Source organism: Phocoena phocoena, chromosome X (genome assembly GCF_963924675.1).
Source record: "Phocoena phocoena chromosome X, mPhoPho1.1, whole genome shotgun sequence".
NCBI classification, from domain to species: Eukaryota; Metazoa; Chordata; class Mammalia; order Artiodactyla; family Phocoenidae; genus Phocoena; species Phocoena phocoena.
Window position 1 is genome coordinate 109,368,296 of NC_089240.1, and position 18,914 is coordinate 109,387,209.

The 18,914-nt window shown below is 53.7% G+C and overlaps 1 protein-coding gene across 1 annotated transcript; it reads left to right on the plus strand.

Moving 5' to 3' along the window:
• The first annotated feature begins 209 nt into the window (after positions 1-209).
• Positions 210-12,505, plus strand: SASH3 (SAM and SH3 domain containing 3). The gene is made up of 8 exons (XM_065901165.1): positions 210-266; positions 7,643-7,738; positions 8,111-8,257; positions 9,652-9,793; positions 11,018-11,166; positions 11,288-11,497; positions 11,633-11,783; positions 12,315-12,505. Exons 1-8 carry the CDS (start codon positions 210-212, stop codon positions 12,503-12,505), a joined length of 1,143 nt encoding a protein of 380 aa, XP_065757237.1.
• Positions 12,506-18,914: the final 6,409 nt, after the last annotated feature.

An 18,914-nucleotide genomic window follows, 5' to 3' on the forward strand; every position in this document is an offset into this window, starting at 1 on the left:
AGCAGGTCACGTGACGGGGCTTCCTGTATGCTGCTGCCGCCGGGTGTCCATGGCCTGCACCCCCAAGCTGCCAGTGCAGCAGTCAGAGTGGCAGCCGGAGGCTCAGTCCATGCCGTGCCCCCTGGACGGTGCCGGCGAGGCTGAGCAAGAGGCCTCCGCATCTCGATACCTACGAGCGCAGGGGCGGAGCATCACCAGGGTAGAGGACCATGTTGCGCCGTAAGCCCTCCAACGCCAGCGAGAAGGAGCCCACTCAGAAGAAAAAGGTGAGGAGCATCTTTGGGCGCTCACTGCTTCCTTCCCTCTCTCAACCCAGCCTCTCCGGGACTCACGGAAGTGGGAAGAGCCGAAGGCCTTCTGTTGAGTCTGTAGGTGAGGGCCATACTCCCAAGGGCATGGAATGTGGGCCCAAAGGTAACTAGAGTAACAGAAGTACAGAAGAGACTTCCCAAATTCTAGAGAAACGGAGTTACAGAATGCATTCTTAGAAGTCTAAAAGTTGTAGGATTCAACCCTACGATGATAAGATAGAGACTTAAAATTGGGGACTAGAATCCTAGACTAGAATTCGAGAAGTATAAAATACAATTCTCAAGTTGAACCCTAAGACCGTACTTAATTCTCTGTTCCCTACACCGGTCCCGCCACCGGGAGCCATCTCACTCAAAGGGCTCCGCTGGGCCACCCAGCCAGGAGCCATGATGCTCCCAGGGCCCCCGCCCTTTGGCCAGAGCCCAGGCTCTGCTCACGTGGTTCAGCTCTGTTGTAGATCCCGGGGCCCAAAGGAGAGGGGGCCCACCTGAAGATGGGGCCCAGCGTGATTTCCAGATTTAAGGAAAGGGCCTCCAAACCTGCAGTGGGATGCTGGGGGCATACAGGTTCTTCCCAGGTGGAGAGAAATTATTTGTGAAGAATGAGAAATGAAGGTGCTGAGACGATGAGTAGGAGGGAGGGCTGAGGAGGAAAAAATTCTGTCGGGGGGCATTTTAAAGGCCAGGAAGGCCACAGGCAACTGAGGTGCTCATCTTCCTGGAGTCTTGAGGCCAGACTAGAAGATTCCTTGAAGGCTCTGCCACATTTAGGTTTCTCTAGTTGGATCTGAGGATTTCTAGACTTAATTTTTTGACTCGATCGTCACATCCTCCCGGGCAATCAGCAAGTACATCCCCGCACATCCAGCAGGAGCCTAGGACCATCCCAAAGCAGGCCTGAACCAGGTCCAAGAGGCCAGGCGTAGCCACAGGCCGAGGTCCAGGGCCTCCAGGCCCTCACTGCGCCCCACTGGTTTCCCCTGGAGCCCAGCTCATGTGCTCCATGGGGGAGCCCCTTTGTCAGGGGAGTAGCTTCCAGACGGAGACTGAACCAGCTGAGAAGCCGAGCATCAGGGCACTGGGGTGTACATCCTGCCCCATCTCAGGTCCTGGGGTGGCTGCCACTTCCAGCTGTACTCTCCCCACTCCAACTGCTTCTCTAAGGTTGCAGTGGAGGTGGGCGGGTGGGAAAGAGATTCATGATTCTTCACACAGGCTCTGTCACCCCTGTCCAAGCCCCACACAGCGCCAGCCCCCGGCAGACTTACCACTGGCTGTCACTCCTCAGCGAGTGGGTCCACTTCCCCTTGCTGTCCGGCTGATGGGGGTGGGAAGCAGAGACTGCCCTACACACTGCTGGGCCCCAAACCACAGGGGAGCTGAGCTGGAGGAAAGAGTCTGAGAAAGAGCTAACACTGCAATGCTGGCACCCAGAAATCCCGTCTTCTTTCCCCACTTCCATTATCCAGATTCTGTATTTGGTGACTGGGCCTCTGGGATTTCCCACAGGCCTCTCCCCGGAGAGTCAAGGCCATTGGGGCACTCTGAGGACCATGTCCTCTAGGGCAGCATCGTCCAGGCAAAGCCTACCTCGCCCCTGCAAAGCCTGGGCCAGCCTCCAGAGCCACTCTACAAGGCCCATCCCATGGAAGTGCCCTTAGAAAAGCCAACTTTCCAGAAGGTGGAGACAGCATCTTCCCCAGGCCCGGAGGCAGCGGCATGGCTCCAGCACTGTGACTTGGGCAAGTCCCTTTCCCTCAGAGGCCAAGGTGACGTGGTGGAGGGAAAGCACAAAGGCAAGAGAGGCCTCCCTTTCCTGTCCCTCTCCTCCTTTCGGGCCTACCAAGTGGAGAATGTGCTGGGCAGGGGACAAGAAAGCAGAGTTGGAATCTACCAGGTTCCAGCTGTAGGACCCTGGACAGTTCACTGACCTTTCTTGGGCCTAAGTTTCGTCACCTCAGAAAAGGGAGATAGTTCCTGATCTGCCCACCTCAGGAGGGTGTGTGGATTGCCTGGAACAATACGTGTGAGTGCACTGTGTCACATGTGTACATGTGTCCACGAGAGGGTGTACGCTACAGGCGTGGGTGGGGGTGGGGAACCCGCTGCAAGGACCGAGCTTCGGTCCCAGCCCTGAAGTGGAGAAAACAACACCTAACAGCTCAGCAGGTGCCAGGTGCTGTGCTGTGCACTCCACCCATCCCTTAGCCCGTTGGCTCTTCACGACAACCTTGTGAAGTAGGGGCAGGCATTGTCTTCATTTTATGCCTGAGGCTCAGGGAGGCGAAGTGACTTACCCGAGGTCACACAGCTAGTAAACTGCAGAGCAGGGATCTAAGCCAAGATTTGTCAGTGTCCAGGGTCTTGACCCCTTCTCCCTCTACTCTCTTGTCTCCCTGCTGATCTCAAAAGCACTGGAAGAGTCTGATGAGCATAAAAGACTCAGCCTATCAGCAGGAGAGCTCTGCAGGTCAGGCCCAGATGGCCACGGGATGAGTGACCTTCAAAGCAGCAGAGCAGAGTCGGGAACAGGCCCTCTAGGATGGTGGGGTCAGGATGTGTCACCTGCTATGCATCATGAAGGATTCGGGAGACACCCGGGATGGGGGGAGCAATACCCCTTGGCTGCCTTTTGGAGACTTTTGCCTCCATCAAGTGTCTCTCTGCACTCTCTTTGGTCTGTTGGAGTGTAGGTAGTCGACAGGGGTTTGTCCTGGGACCTACCTCCCCTAAGGATGGTCCTACCCCATCACACCCCTACTTTTCGCTACATCCCAGACCTCTCGCCAGGAGAAATGGAGAGGAATCAAGGCTCCCATTCGAGTGTGCAGCTGTCCCGTCCTTCCAGTCTCTCCCTGCTCCTCTGTTCCCCAATCCCAGCACACTACTTCCCCCAGGCTCCCTTCCTACAGCACACATCTGGCATCCCCCTCCACACCAGCATGCAATTCATATTTCCAGTGGCTCCTCATTGCCCACAGGCTGATGCCATGGCTGGCAAGGGCCTTCTGTGGCCTTTTATGCTCCGCTGCCCAACCCAAGCACTGGCGTACCCACCATTCCATCGCCACGCTTGGAACATCCCTAACTCTCACTCTTGACAAACCCTTCTCAACTCCGCCTGGAGAAATCCTGGCTCCCCTGCTACAGCCCAGCTCAAATGTGCCTCCTTCTCCACGAAGCCCTCCGGAGCCCTTCTTCCTCCATGCCCCCACCTGCTCTCCTGGTAGCTTCCTCCAAACAACGCTTGCAGTCGCCATTGCCCTTAATCCACTTCTATACTAGGGGGCAACTTCTTGAGCTCTGAGCACAGGAACAAGCACGGGCTTCCAGAGTCACAGACATGGGTTCAAAGCCCTGTTCCTCCCACTGTCAGCTGTGCCACTCCACCTAGGATGCTTCATTTCTCCGATTCTGTGTGCCCAGATGGGAAGTGCGATGTAAAGACAGGGCTGCAGTGAAGCTGAAGTGAGCGGACACACACAAAGTGCTTGGCAGGGCACCGGGCGCAGGGGCGGTGTTTGACCCCTCGTTACTGGATTCCCACACATGCACAGGCCTGTGCCCAGAGCCCAGAGGGCGCTCGGTCTTAGGAAGCAGGGGAAGAAGATGCCAGTGGGGGCAGGGTGAGGCTCTGAGGGGGTGATCAGGGAAGGCTTCCTGCAGGGGGCAGTGCCTTTAAAACCGGATTTGAAAAACCTTTTTTATTGAAGTATAATATCCGTAGAAAAAGTGCATAAATCATAAATGTAGCACTCAGTGGAGTTCCATTAAGTGAACATCCCCATGTAGGCAGCACCCAGATCAAACAGAACACTTCCAACACTCTAGAAGCTTCCCTCATGCCCCTGCCCAAAGGCCACCACTCTTCTGACTTCCATGGATTAGTTTTGTCGGGTTTTGAACTTTCTGTACGGGGAACCATATGATATACTCTGGTGGTGGGTCCCTTCTGCCCAACGGTGTAGCCGTGAGAGTCACCGTATTGTTGGGGAGAGTTGCACGAAGCTCATTGCCATGTGCTCTTCCCTCATGGGACTCGGCCACAATTCACAAATCCACTCTACAGCTGATGAGCATTTGAGTTGTTTCCAGTTAAACTGGATTCTGAAGGATGGGAAAAACTATGGTTGACACAGAGAAGGGCAGAGTGTTCCAGGTGGGGAACGCAAGGGCTAAGAGCCTGGAGGTGGGCTGTTGGAAAGGCTAAGTAAGCCTTCCTGAACGTGCCTCGCGGGGCTGCTGCGTCCCATGCTCACCCCTGTCATCCGCACAACAACCCAGTGAGGTGTGTGCTCCGGTCTTCATTTCACCCATGAGGAAACGGAAGCCCAGAGAAGTCGAGGAATTGACCCAGCTTTACACAGCTGGTCAATGGCAGAAGCAAGATGTGAACTCTCGCTAGCCGACACCAGGTAAAGAGACTGATGTTCGGGGAGGTCAAATAACTCACCGAAGGCCACACATCCCAGAGTTGAACTCAGCAATGTGTGACGCCAAAAAAGTAGTTCTTTCCAAGAGGCCCATATACTCCCCTTAGACATGAAAAAGTGGCCGACGTGTACGGTACTACCTCCCACCCAGGACCCCCAGGAAGGTCTCACCCTAAAGGGAGGCCAGGCAGAAAATCCAAAAGGGCCCAAGGATGTCCACTCACACCTGGCTGGGTGGGGGGGGGTCACTTCAGGTTCACCGAAAGGCATTCAGGATATTTGAGGCCGCCCCTGAGTTTAGAGGTGGGCGGGGCAAGAGGCCCCCCAGGGCAAACGGCCCTCACCCTTAGTCACCCAAAGAACTTGTCTAGTTCCTTCCCCGGCCCTGGGCTGAGGAATGGCCTGCCAGGCCCACTTCCCGGCACCACCCACATGGCCCTTTTAGGTGGTTTTCTCCCATTTTGAGCTAAAGCTGGGACAGAGGGGCCCCGACACAAGGTCTCAGGAGCCAAAATTCACTTTCCCAGCCACCCCCCAACCCCGACTGAGCTTAATGACAGAAAAAGGCAAGAACTGCAATTAGAGGGCAGCCTGGCGGTGAGTCTACTCTTCCTCAGCAAAGCCCACTTCCAGCCCCACGCCTGCCCTCCTGCTGGCTTTCCAGGATCACTGGTCCCTGGGGCTTCAGGGGCGACTCCTGGGATTGGGACGGGTGGAGGGGAGGCCACAATAGGCCCCATCGGCCTAAAAATAGCACCCCAGCCTTCCCTCGTTGGGCCCAGGCCAGCCTGGTGCCCATCCTCTCTCTGTTCCCTCTTTTCCAGGCAATAAAAGGAGGAAGTTATCCAGGCAGCTGCATCTTAGCCATACAAGAGGAGGAAATGAATGGAAGGTGGAGGAGAGAAGGGGAAAAGCAAGGAAGAAAAAGAGGAAAGAATAGCGGGCAGGGAAAACCAGGGAAGGAGGATGGAGGAGATGCAGGGAACAGGAGCGGTCACCCCACCGCCATGCTTTCCCCTCCCTGTAACCCCTCAGCCCCCTTTCCCAGCTCCCCAGCATCCTGCAGAAGAGGCTTTCTCCCTGAGGCTGCAAGTGCCTCACCCAGGAGGCCTTCATGGTGGTGGTGTCTGCTTGGCCTGACCACTGACATAGTTTCTGGTCATCTAGCTTGCTGTGACCTCTAGGAAGCTGTGGCCGCTGTCCCTGACTGCTGACTTGCTTTTGGTCAAGACCCACCAAGAGAACTGAAGTGTTCCGTTGCAGTCCCCAGGAGCTGGGGCCAGTTGTGTGTATGCTGAGGGGGCAGGTGACACTGCCCCTGCCCTGGGGGATTGTCACTGGACCCCCCTTTTGTAGGAAAGAGGATGTGAAACTTTCAGCTTTGAGCAGGTTTGGGGCTTCGGTTCCTCAAGCCCTTATCTCTGGTGTCTGCCGCCGACCGCTCTATCTGTCTGGCCATCTGTGAACTCTGGTTCCTGTGTGTATCTCTGGTCTTGACTGTTGATCTTGATTCGGGCTCAGCCTCCACCTCTTGTGTCTAAAGTCGGCCCTCCTCACCTGGCCCGGGTTTCTCCTGCTATTCTGCCATGTGCGTGGCACGTACAGTTAAGAAAAGCTCATTTCCTGAAAACAGGCTTGTCAGCACTGTCGACTGAAAAAAAATGCATAACCTAAAAGGTGAGAATTATGCTTTATTCGGCAGACTTTCTGAGGACTTCAAGCCCCGGAGGCAGCCTCTCAGAGAGCTCTGAGGGACTGCTCCCTAGAGGTAAGGGAGAAGCCAGGCGATACAGGGGTTTTTGCAGCAAAGACCAGGTAGTGGGAACATCAAAAGATTACTGTTAGTTCAAGGAAACCAGATATCCCAAGTAGTTGAATTTAGCGCTTTTCTGTGTATGGGAAGATGCAAGAGTCGGGGCTTATTGAAATCATTCCTTTGCTATGCAAAGATAAGGGCTACTATCTTTCCCACCCTGTGTCTCCTCAGGGTGCACCACTGGGGGCTTCACAGAGGGCAGCCCGTTTGTCTCCATCCTGAGTTCCCTCGGGGCTCACCATCAGGGCAGCGGTAGTGGTCGATGGCTTGCTGGCCGCAGCATCCTTTGTTTGCTGATATGGCCGGCAGCATTTTTCATTCACAGCACAAACAATAGGTGGGGCCTACAAGTCTGTGAACACTGGCACACGTGTAGTGTAGCCAGCTCGTCGCATTAGCGGGTAAGTTAAAAGCAGAGATGAAGACAGAGAAAATGGCAGCTTTCTTTTACTATATTCAACCCAATCATTTGTGTCTCAAATCTGCGGGGAAACCTTCTCTGAATCAGTCTGTCCTGTGGCTTTCCAGAACGCGTAATGCCAGGTCTTACTGGCCCCTGGGGGGATTGTCTTCCTCTTCTTGGGACACAGATGCATCAGCCTGGAGGCCCCAGTGTGTTGGCCCGATCACCGTCACAGGAAACCATGCTTGGGGAAGACAGAGTCTGGAGGCCAGGCTGCGGGGTTTGGGAGGGTTTGCCCTGTTATATAAATAAAGGTGCTGAGATATGTCTCCAGTAGGAGATACGCGTTTACTCAGACTCATTTAGTCTTTCACCACAGGGTTCTGGGGACCAGACTTCAGGTACTGGTGGAAAGCCGGGCTTAGTCTGAGGCCTGACCGGGGTGGAGGCTCCTGAGGCGAGGAACTTGCTCTGCGGCCTGCTTTAGGGGCCGCTCACAGCTAAAGAACAGGATGAAGCCCGGTAGCCAGCAGGACGTCTTGTAGCTTCACCTCCTCAGCCCCGTGGCCCTGTCCAGCCCTGGGGTACATGCGGTGTGTTGGGGGCGGGGACAGCTTTTTGCTCCTTACTCGGCCACCACTTTTAGTGCCACTGATGGCAACACCTCTGCTTCTTCCAGCTCTCGCTTCAGCGCTCCAGCAGCTTCAAAGATTTTGCCAAATCCAAACCCAGCTCCCCAGTGGTGAGCGAGAAGGAATTTAATCTGGATGATAATGTGAGTTTCAGAGCCTCCTTGGGGGGTCTGGTTGCTGGCCCCGGGTGGGGTAATGGTGGGGAGGTGGGGGGAAGACCCTTTTAGGATTGTTGAGGCAAAGTCTTTTTAAATACAATGGGCCCACATCTCTCACCCAGCAAAATTCTGGGCCCTAAAACCTCACCTGCATTCTTTTCGATTGCAAATTAATTGTCAATTTAAATACAAATGAATAGGGCCTAGGACAGGTCTGGGGCTAAAAGGGAAGGGATGGGGAGCTCTCCTTCCCACCCCTCCAGCATCTGCCAGGACCTAAAAGCCGCCTTCTGCTCCCAAGTCGTGGACCCAGACATGGTCACCAGGGTTCCTGGACTTGCACATTTATTGTCACAGATTCCAGAAGATGACTCAGGTGTTCCGCCCCCAGAGGATGCTGGAAAGAGCAGCAAAAAGCTGGGGAAGAAGTGGAGGGCCGTGATTTCCCGAACCATGAACAGGAAGATGGGCAAGATGATGGTGAAGGCCCTGTCGGAGGAGATGGTGAGGCCTGGGACCCATGGGAGGGGGGACAGGGAGGACAGGCACCGCTCTGGTAGGGTTTGAGCACGGCCACTGTGACAGCCACGCTCAGGTAACGATGCCTGGCCCCGTACAAGCAGGAAGGTCACCTTGGGAAGGGAGCTCCCTCAGCTATGGACATGGCAGGAAGGTATGGTCCTGAGGGAGCAGTAGTGGGGTCTGAGGAGGGATGAAGTTCTGGGTAACAGAAGCTTCCTAGGTAGGCAGGTCTGAGGAGATGAGATCACATAGCGCAAATTCATCCACCGCAAACTTTTGCTTGGAACCAGCCCCTGTGATTGGGAAGGCTTGATTCAAAGAGGCCCTATGAAAGAAAATCGAGAAGGCTGGCTTTGGCCCAGGGAGGGAGGGCAGAATACACAGCTGTGGGGCAGGCGCGTCCAAGTTGCTAAAGTGACACAGCGGGTCTGGTTTGCTCCTGGTTCTTGGAGGAGGTGCCCTGGCAGCAGTATGCTAACTGGCTCATGCCAGCTCTGGATAGCAGTTGGTCAAATTTTCGGGAATTTTGTGAGCCAGGTGTGAGATACAACCATTACTGAAAATTAACTTCTACCAACTTAGAATTAAATCTATATTTTAAAAATAAAAAGACTAAAGTCAGTCTTCAAAACTCATTTCCTAATTCTTGTACTACCTTCCACTGTCCTCTGTGCCCTTGAGGTTACTGGCATCTACAGTCTTTGGGGGGTGGAAATAGCCGATGATGCTACTCATTCAGTGACACCAGAGTGGTAGCTCTCTGTTGGCCACGGTGGGGAATATTTACAATACAGGAGTTGGCAACTTCTACAGATCAGGGCTTTTATTGCCATTGAGTCATCTGTGAAACTTACCACCGCACTGAGGTGTGGGGAGGCCCAGGAGCCCTAGTGTCAGGCCGACTTGTCTGTGGGCTCCTTCGTGGCCTCAGGAGCGTTCCTCCATTACTGCTCATCTGTAAGCTTGGGACGATGGAGCACATCCTCAAGTGAGGATTAAATGAAATCCTCTGTCTGGCACATAGGAGCGCAGTCAAAAGTAGTGACTCTCCAGCGCCGTGGTCTGCCTGGCTACGCCCTAGTAACAGCTCTGAGTTTCAGTTCTGGCACTGAAGCCTTTTCTGTGTGTAAGTTGGCACTTCGAGCTGACAAAGTGCATTCACACGGCACCCCCGTTGAGCCTCATTCCATGACGTGGGCAGGGCAAGGACTGTCAGTCCCACTTCACGGAAGAGGAAACTAGGGCCCAGAGGGCGCCATGCGGCCCGCAAGAGGCAGAGCTGGGGCTCCTGCCAGGCCCCAGTTCTCCCTGGAGCCCAGGCTCATTTCCTCTGCACCCGGGGCTGCTCAGGGCTTGCTGCCTCTCCTCCCCTCCAGGGAGATACTCTGGAGGAGGGCTCAGCCTCCCCAACGTCTCCGGACTGCAGCCTGGACAGCCCCGGCCCTGAGAAGATGGCGCTGGCCTTTTCTGAGCAAGAGGAGAGGCAGCTCCCAGCACTCAGCCGCCAGGCATCCACAGGTGAGGAGGGGAGGAGGGGCACACCTGCTGAGTCTGGAGGAAAGGGCGGGGTCTGGGAGGGGATGATAAAGAGAAATGAACCTTTACTGTCAGCCTGCTGGGACCTTTCCCAGCCCTCTTCACGTTAAATCTTCACAACAATCTCGTGGGGCCGGTACTATTATTTTCCCTACTTTATTGATGTGGAAACTGAGGCTCAGGGAGGTTAAGTGACTTGCCCAAGGTGACCCAGGCTTGAACTTAGTTCTGCCCTAGAGGAGCCCCCACTTGCTGGAGGGCCCCAAGGGTACAGGAAGAACCCCATTGCCCTCTTGGACCAGCCCTCCCCCCACCTTCCAAGGGGAGCTAGAGGCTACGGCTCCCTGGGCCTCTGACGTCCGAGGCTCGGGTGGGGGAATAGGGTCTCCAGCTGTGAAGACTCAGCCTCATGGACACCAGCCCTTGCTTTGCTGGGCTCAGGGTGCCACTTGGCATCTTCTAGATGTCCGTGGGGCTGGACAGGAGCTTCCAGCAGCCCTGCCTGGACCAGGGGCTGCAGGCTTTGCACTGCAGACCTACAGAGGCACTGTCGTTCTCTCCCTTCGGATTAGTTCCAAGTTCTCTGATCTTTCTCTGGCTCCAAAGACACCTCCCTATCCCCATTGAAAGCCACTTAGGCCCTCATCCTGCCCTTCCCAGAGAGAAAGTCTTGAGTTTCCGTGTGCTGTTGTAACTCGACACAGAGTCTTATTAAGTAGAGAAAGTAAAATATTGATGCACGATGTGGCTTCCTGGGTGGAAGGTGGCTTCCAGGAGCACTGGAGTGGGAGTCAGGAAGCCTGGAGTCTAACAGACCCAGTGCTGCCAATTATAAGGTGAGAGGCCTTGGGCAGGTCACTTGGCCTGTCTGGCCTCAGTTTTCCTCATCTGTTCATTGGGGTGTTGGCCCAGTTGTTCTCTAGAGACCCTCCCAATTTGCCCAGTCTTTGATCTGTGAGCCATTCCTCCTTCTATGGTCAACTGTTTTCATGCTTGGGACGCCAGGAGGGAAGCTATGCTCCTTCGGGGTGGCAGAGGGGTTGGGTCAGAATCCCTTCTGCAGTGTGAGACTTACTAGAGCTCAGTTTTCTTCCCCAGCATGTATCCTTGGGATTTCTAGCCAGACCCCGTGGAAGGTACCTGCTGGGCACTGCCGCAGCTGTCCGGGGACAAAGGTGACCTTCCTCCCTGCCCCATTTCCTGCAGGCAGTGAGCTCTGCAGCCCCAGCCCAGGCTCTGGCAGCTTCGGGGAGGAACCACCTGCCCCCCAGTACACAGGGCCCTTCTGTGGCCGAGCACGAGTCCACACCGACTTCACTCCCAGCCCGTATGACCACGACTCACTGAAACTGCAGGTAAGGTTGGCATCCAGGCCCCTGCTGAGCCTGGCAGGCTGTACCCCATACAGGTAGAGGGTACAGGAGGCCAAGGGGCCACCTCGCCCCCGCTCTGTTCTGCTCTGCTCTCCTCCCACAGAAGGGAGATGTGATCCAGATCATCGAAAAGCCGCCTGTGGGCACGTGGCTGGGCCTGCTCAATGGCAGGCTGGGCTCTTTCAAGTTCATCTACGTGGATGTGCTGCCCGAGGAGGCTGTGGGACCTGCCCGCCCCAGCCGCCGACAGAGCAAGGGCAAGAGGCCCAAGCCCAAGACTCTGCATGAGCTGCTGGAGCGCATCGGCCTTGAGGTTTGAGCTGGGACCTAGTCTAGTGTCTAGGAGCAAGGGTTGGGGGCCCGGGCAGGTCAGCTCTGCGGGGAGAGACAGGTCGTAGGTGGGGGTGGCTTGTAAGCAGCCGCGCTGGTGGCCTGCTTCTGCCCACAGGAGCACACGTCCACCCTGCTGCTCAATGGCTACCAGACGCTGGAGGACTTCAAAGAGCTGCGGGAAACACACCTCAACGAGCTGAATATCATGGACCCACAGCATCGGGCCAAGCTGCTCACGGCTGCTGAGCTGCTGCTGGACTACGACAGTGAGTGGCCTTAGGAGCGGGGGAGGGGGCGTGGGCGCTGGAGTTGGGCGTGTTAGGCGGGGAGGCCTGCCCGGGTCCTGCCCCAGCAGCCCTCTGCAGTGCGCAGGCACTTTCCACACTTGAATTCCAGTCTCCGGCAGAGCTTGTGATGAGAAGGGGTTTTAGGAACGATCGGGCTCAACTCCCTTTGGGATCAAACGGGAGACTTGGGGCCGGAGAAGGTACGGCATGGACTCGAGGCCTTCACGTTGGGTAATGACAGAGCCACGATTCAAGAGCAGGTGTCCTGGCTACTAGCTCAGTGCTGAAGAAGTTTGAGCTCCTGGGCGGGAGAGCTGGCCTGCAAACCACTCCCACCAGAAGGGCCGAGAAAGGGCAGGGGTGCTTGGTGGTGGGTGACCAGAAGAAGAGACGGCCTCCAGCGGGCTTCCCAGGGTCCCTCCACCCACATGGGGCCCCCAGGGTTTCTGAAGCCCCTCCCAGCTAAGGGCCAAGACCCCCACATTCCTCTCCCTCCCTGGCCCCTGGCAGCCGGCAGCGAGGAGGCGGAAGAGGGCGCCGAGAGCGGCCAGGAGCCAGTGGCGCACACGGTGGCGGAGCCCAAGGTGGACATCCCACGTGACTCGGGCTGCTTCGAGGGCTCAGAGAGCGGGCGCGACGAAGCAGAGCTGGCGGGTGCCGAGGAGCAGCTACACGGCCTCTCCCTGGCCGGGGCACCTTGAGGCGGCAGTGTGGGCCGAGGCTGGGCCTGAGCAGCCCAGGCCGCGGGGCTGGACCCAGCCTTCCGCGGTGGCCCCGGGCCGGAGGACTGGCACCGAGCCCGGCCCCACTCCCCAGGGGTGCCTAGGTCAGCAGAGGCCAGCCGAGCCCTACAGGCGCGGCTGGAGTGCACGACAAGCTGAGCCGCCGAAGCCGGGCCGCCTCCCTCCAGCAGCTACTTGACAGCACAGCCCTTCCAGCTGCGGCCAGAGCACGGGGGGCACTGAGGGGGCACCGGGCCCATGCCCCTCACCACCAAGGCCTCCAAACCCTCCTTGCCTCCACACCACCTTCCCCTGTCGCGCTGCTCCTGAAAAGGGGGCCGAGTCGGTGGTTCAGGTCAATCTCAATACCCTAGGGAACCTGGTCATCGAAAAGGACTCTTAATTGATCACAGGTGAATCCAGATTCTCTAAATAAGGTTTGAAGCCACATGTACATGTATCTTTCCTACTTTCCTTCACCTTAATTCTCTTACAGGTTTAGCCACTAAATCACTGTGCCACTTGAACTGAGTGCCTTCCTCAGTCTGGGTCTAGGACAGGTCAGGATAAGAACGGATAGTTGCTGAGGGCCAACTCTGACACTCTGTGATATTAAACGTCTGCTGTCCCGTTACCTGTGTGTGGCCCAGGACACCAGTGGGGCTTACTAAGGGGGCTGGAGGGGCCTTGGGCTCCCAAATGAAACATCTCCTGCTCATCCATTCCATACTTCCCCACGTAACTCAAGCCAAGCTGCAACTCCCCCAGCTTAAAACAATGCCCACACCTCAGACAAGCGCCCTCCCCTTCCACTCCCAGCCCCCTTAAATGACACTTCCCCCAAGGCCAATGGCAGATGGCCCGACCCGACTTCCAAGGGCAGACCAGCCCCTCAGAAGCAAGACTTGGCCTCTCATGTGGGTCCTTACAAGCAAAGAAAGCACAAAGCTTGATACTGGGGAGTCCACTATCCCACCTTTACTCTGCTAAAGGTTTTGATGGACCTTGAGCTCCAGAAGGGGAGGGAGAGTCAAATATCCTGGTACTTGACCCCAGTACCAAGTCTATGCCCAGAATTCCCAGAGTAACCCTTTCCCGGAGCCCAACTGGCCTGAGGGCAAACAGTGCCCGCCATGCCTTGGACTGCCTGTTTAGTGGACACTTTTGGACCTAGTCCCAGGAACTCTGGTAGAAGCCATCTTGGGGGAGCGGTTTGGGTGTAAATATGAGGGGGGTGAAGGGAGATGGGTTGGTAGCAATAAACAGGTAGAACTAAATTACTGTCTCCGGTTATCTTTCCTATGGAGAGAGCGTTGGGCGGGCGGGCGGGTGTAACAGACCAGTCTCCTTCAAAGCTGGACTCAGCGAAATGTTCTCCACTGTCAGGGCCGTCTGTCCCTTCCCCAAAGATGCTCAGTGCCCTTGACCCTGCTGACCACTAACCAGCCCTCCTCAGAGCACTGGCTCCCGTGGCCACCAGCTTCCTGGGGTCTGAGGGTGGGGGGTAGCTATTCCCCTCTTCCTAGAACTATTCATTGCCCACCCTGCCCCCCGCACCCTGTGACAAAGGGCCTGCTCCGAGGGTTGTCCAAGAGAGGGAGATCTGCAGTGAGCAGGACCTTCCCTCTGAGGTCATCTCTTCCTGGGTCCCACCGTGTGCCCACTGAAGCTACACCATCTCCTGGGAGGTGGGCTGGAGACTCCTGGCTTCCTTTGGTTCATCGGCATTAACTGCACTAGGGAGGGCAAACTGGAGTGTGAGCTTTGTTCTCAGCTGTACTCGTCCCACTACCCTTAGTGGCTTCGGGCAGCCCAAATGGCCTCACCGCCCTAGTGGTACTGAATAGTTGCTGTCATTTCGTAAGCAGCGACATGTGTGCTGGGCTCCACGCGCTTTGCATGTATCTCTCCTGTGATCCTCATGCTATCCCCCTCCCACTGAGGTAGTACCATCATCTTCCCAATTTACAGAGGAGGAAACAAGCTCAGACAGGTTGAAGATGTTGAGTGGGAAGCCCAACGAGCTTTCAGAGCCCCGCCAGCCTTCCAGAGGGCAAACTATCACTCCTGTGATGTGCCTCTGACACCCTCTGACCCAGCCATTCCCTTCCCAGGATTCCATCCCTACAAAGAGCCACACGAGTGGCCACAAATATATGGACAAAGATATTCACGACAGCTTTGTGTAAGAAATTGGAAACAACGCAAATGGGGAATTAGTTAGATACCTTATGGTTCATTCATACAGTACCATTAAACATGACGTTGTAGAAACATATTTAACGACACGGGGAAAATCTTTTGTGATTTTTTTATTGTTTAAATCGAAATTTTAAAATTATACAAATAACGTACAAACGTTCTTGTAAAAGAAGTCTGTGCAATATCATGGGGGAAAAGTGAGTAATAAACTTTATTTATAGGGTGATTCCATTTTTATTTAAGAAAAGGAAACATACACAAGAATAAAGACCAGAAAAATCTGCACCAAATGGTTACCAGTGATCTTGTGAGGGGTTGGGTGGGATTAGGGGAGCGAGGAAGAGAAGTGTTCACTTAATACATTCTTGTCTTATTTGAATTTCAAAAGTATTATTTTTATATCTATAAAAAGGAAAAATATTTAAAAATTTGAAAACAATGAAACTAAATAAATAAATAGGCCTAAGCCTCCAATTTACGGTAGCAGCAAAGTCATGATCCTGCTGCCTTTTGATGGAGGCTTTTGGAAAGATGGGGAGTGGGGGTGAATAAGACCCAAAGTGCTTAAAATCCACATACACCAAGGGGAGCCTATCAGAGGGATTCCTAAACCTTTTAAACCCCCTGGGTAATACCCATCTATTAGCTCCAAGCTGGGGAAAGGAAAATTTCAGAAAAAGAGGAATCACTGAGAAAATGATGTTTTAAAATCCTCCCCTGCCCTGGGTGTGTGTGTGGGGGGGTGTCTCAGAGCTACGGGGCTTCAGTTTGATCTGTAGGCTGAATACAGGCTGAAAGTAGGTAGTTGTGCAAGGGCTCCAATGATCACCAGACTTAGGGAGGGGCCAGTGAAGAGGGGCAATGAGGAAATGTAGACTACAGGCCAGGGCCTGAGGGCGAGGAAAGCAGTGCCTCTGTAGGTCTGCAGTGCAAAGCCTGCAGTCCCTTATCCAGGCAGGGCTGCTGGAAGCTCCTGTCCAGCCCCACGGACATCTAGAAGATGCCAAGTGGCACCCTGAGCCCAGCAAAGCAAGGGCTGGTGTCCATGAGGCTGAGTCTTCACAGCTGGAGACCCTATACCCCCACCCCAGCCTCGGATGTCAGAGGCCCAGGGAGCCGTAGCCTCTAGCTCCCCTTGGAAGGTGGGGGAGGGCTGGTCCAAGAGGGCAATGGGGCTCTTCCTGTGCCCTTGGGCCTTTCCAGTAAGTGGAGGCTCCTCTAGAGCAGGAAGGTGAAGACTAGCAGTTAGGATCTCTGGCCAACCTGAGTTCAAGTCTTGGCCCTGTCACTCACTAGCTGGGTCACTTTGGACAAGCCGCTTAACCTCCCTGAGCCTCACTTTCCCACATCAGTACAGCGGGGATAATAGTACTAGCCTCATGGGGCTGTTACACAGATTGAATGAACTAGTGTATGTAGAATACTTAGCACAGTGTCAAGCACAAAATTCACGCTCAGTGAATGATAACAAGTCACCACCCTGCAACCTCCATCTCATTCCCTTCAAGGCTAGTCTCATCTTGGACCCCTAGCTAGTGTAGTGACCCAGAGCAAAGGCTTTGGCATTCTAAAGTGTCTTCAAATCCTGGCTCCACCACTTACTAGTTAGTTGCAGAATTTGAGGTAATTATATACACATATATTTCTCTTCTGTAAAATAAGAACAATGATCTATATTGCGATATATAAATATATCAAGTGAACACACTGCACACCTTAAACTCACACAATGTTATATGTTAATTATATCTCAATTTAAAAATAATTTAAAATAAATAAAAATTAAATTAAACAAAAAAGAATAATGAGCTAATAATACCTACCTCTTGGGGTTATCAGAGAAATAAATGAGATAGCGTATAAAGTTTCTGGCACATAGTGACAATAAATACTGGGGATTTTTGAACTTTTTTGTAACCTCCAAGGTACTGAGCTCAAGAATGGGCACAAAGGCCACTCTGACATGTGCTTGTCTGCAGACTAACTGCTGTAGCTCAGAGACATGCTATATCAAAGCTCCCAGAGGGTGCTAGGATTCAGGGTAGAGGGTGCCAGCTCTGGTGTCCCGAGAGGCCGGTGATGGGGAGAAAGCCCACCTGAGAGCCTGGGACAGCCCTAGCTCTGCCCAGCCTACAGTACGATGATCAGCCCTGGGTATCAGACTTATTTTAGGCAATTCCGCTGGACATCCATGGGCTGCTAGAAAGAAGAGGATAAAGGCTAGATTCAAAAAGAAAAAGTGTAGATAGAGTCCAGTCAGCTCCTCTCCAGTTCAGGATTAGAGATACCTCCCCAGCCCATCAGGGGAAGCAGCTGGGGGTATCAGCACATTCTAGCTAAACCATCGCCCCCGCCTGTCACTCCTTGCCTTTATTTCCCCAGGTAGGTCCTGATCAGCTCCCCCCTCCCCCCAACAAAAATGTCTATCGCCTCCACAAATTCCCTCTCCTGCTCCCGCCCAAACTCTCAAGAAGCATGGTCTGCCTCTCACTCATAGAAACCCCTCCCAGGCTTTTCACAGAAGTGGAGGCCTCAGTGGGGCCACTAGAGACCAAGGGCATTAAAACAAAAGCTAAAAGAGGTTTGTAAGGGGAAAATGGGCACTGATCACGGTAGTCTCAGTGAGGTTCAACACCTTCCCCCCTCCCAAGTCAGGAAATTCAGGATGAGGTATGAGGTTTCCCAGCTGGGGAAAAGAAGTGGCTCTCCCACCTCTCCTTCACAATAGAGGCTACCTTGGCTTCTCATACAACGTCGGCCACATTCTATACTATTCAGCCAACAACACAATCAAGTGGGAAGGAACTGCCTCTCCTCTAGACCCAGCCAACATTCCTCCTCCAGGAAGGTCCTAAATAAACGGAATTCTATAGCACTTGATATGTAGGCTTCACCTTTTCCTAGAACTTCACAGTTACCAATACAGCATTTGTATACCATTGCCTCTGGGACCTGCCAGGGATAGCGTCAGAGAGAGCCCAGGGCAATGGCCCTCACAAAGGGACAGGCGATTTGACTGTGGGAACTCGGCAAGGCAACTTCCTGACTTTCTGTGCTAAAGAAACCCCACCACCAGTTCAACCTAAGTGCAGGGGTCTGCAGAGAGATTTAAGAGATTTAAGTCTAAAACAAAAACCCAACAACTACCCCCATATCAGTCTGACTATATATAGTCAGCCCTCTGCATGCCCAAAAGGGAGAGACCATTGGTAAAATTCATCCAAAATGGCCAAAAAAATCCTAAAATTATTGCTGTTTCTCAACTCACAAGAGAATGGGGTCAGCAATGCCACTTCTCCTAAAGTTAACCCTAGCACATGGTCAGTTTTCAACAAGTATTTATTGAATGTTAAATGAAGGAAAGGCTCATTTCATTCAAGTGACACTTGGAATTATTCAAACTCCTTTCTCTGTCTACACCTGCTCGACTGAGGGGCAGGGGGTTATGCCAGAAAGCTCTCTGGACTGGGAGTGAGGACATCTGGATTCTGGTCTCTGCTTTACCAGTAACTGTCCATGTGACCTTAGATAAGTCACAGTACTTAATTTTCTGGTGAGAGAGAGAGGGAGCAAGAGTGAGCACAAGCAACGTGGACTCTACGTGATCAGTGTTTTCCTTTCAGGGATGTCATGGACAGAGGCCAGGTTTTATGACAATCATGTCTCTAATTTGGGGCACAAAACTATCACCCACTTGGCCAAGTTGGAACAGTCAGAAGCTGAAGATGGGCAGTGGCTGGCAGAAAAGGCAGTGGGGAGGGGGGCTTGAAGAGAGCGAAGGGACATGGAACTTTAGGGAGGTAATTCTATGCCATGCTCCAGAGTTGTAAAACCACTTCTAAATCAAGGCCCCTTCACTTCCTGGCCCATGGTGGAGGGTGAGCTCCAAGCTTTCATTTATTAATTGAGTAGAAAACCCCCTAATACCAGAAGAAAGATAAAGGACTTGGAAGGCCAATTCGCAGAGTACAAAAAGCAAGAAACATAAAGCAGAGGGGAGGTGTGGAAAATGTTTAACCTCATTATTAACGGAAGAAATAGAAATTAAGAAATGAAGGTATCAAGATACCAGTTTACAGCTAGCTACTAAATTACCAAATGTTTAAATGAGGTGTGTTGAAGGAGGCTCCCTGATACAAAGCAGGCAGGACAAACGACAAACTGGGACAGCGTTTCTGTAAAGCAA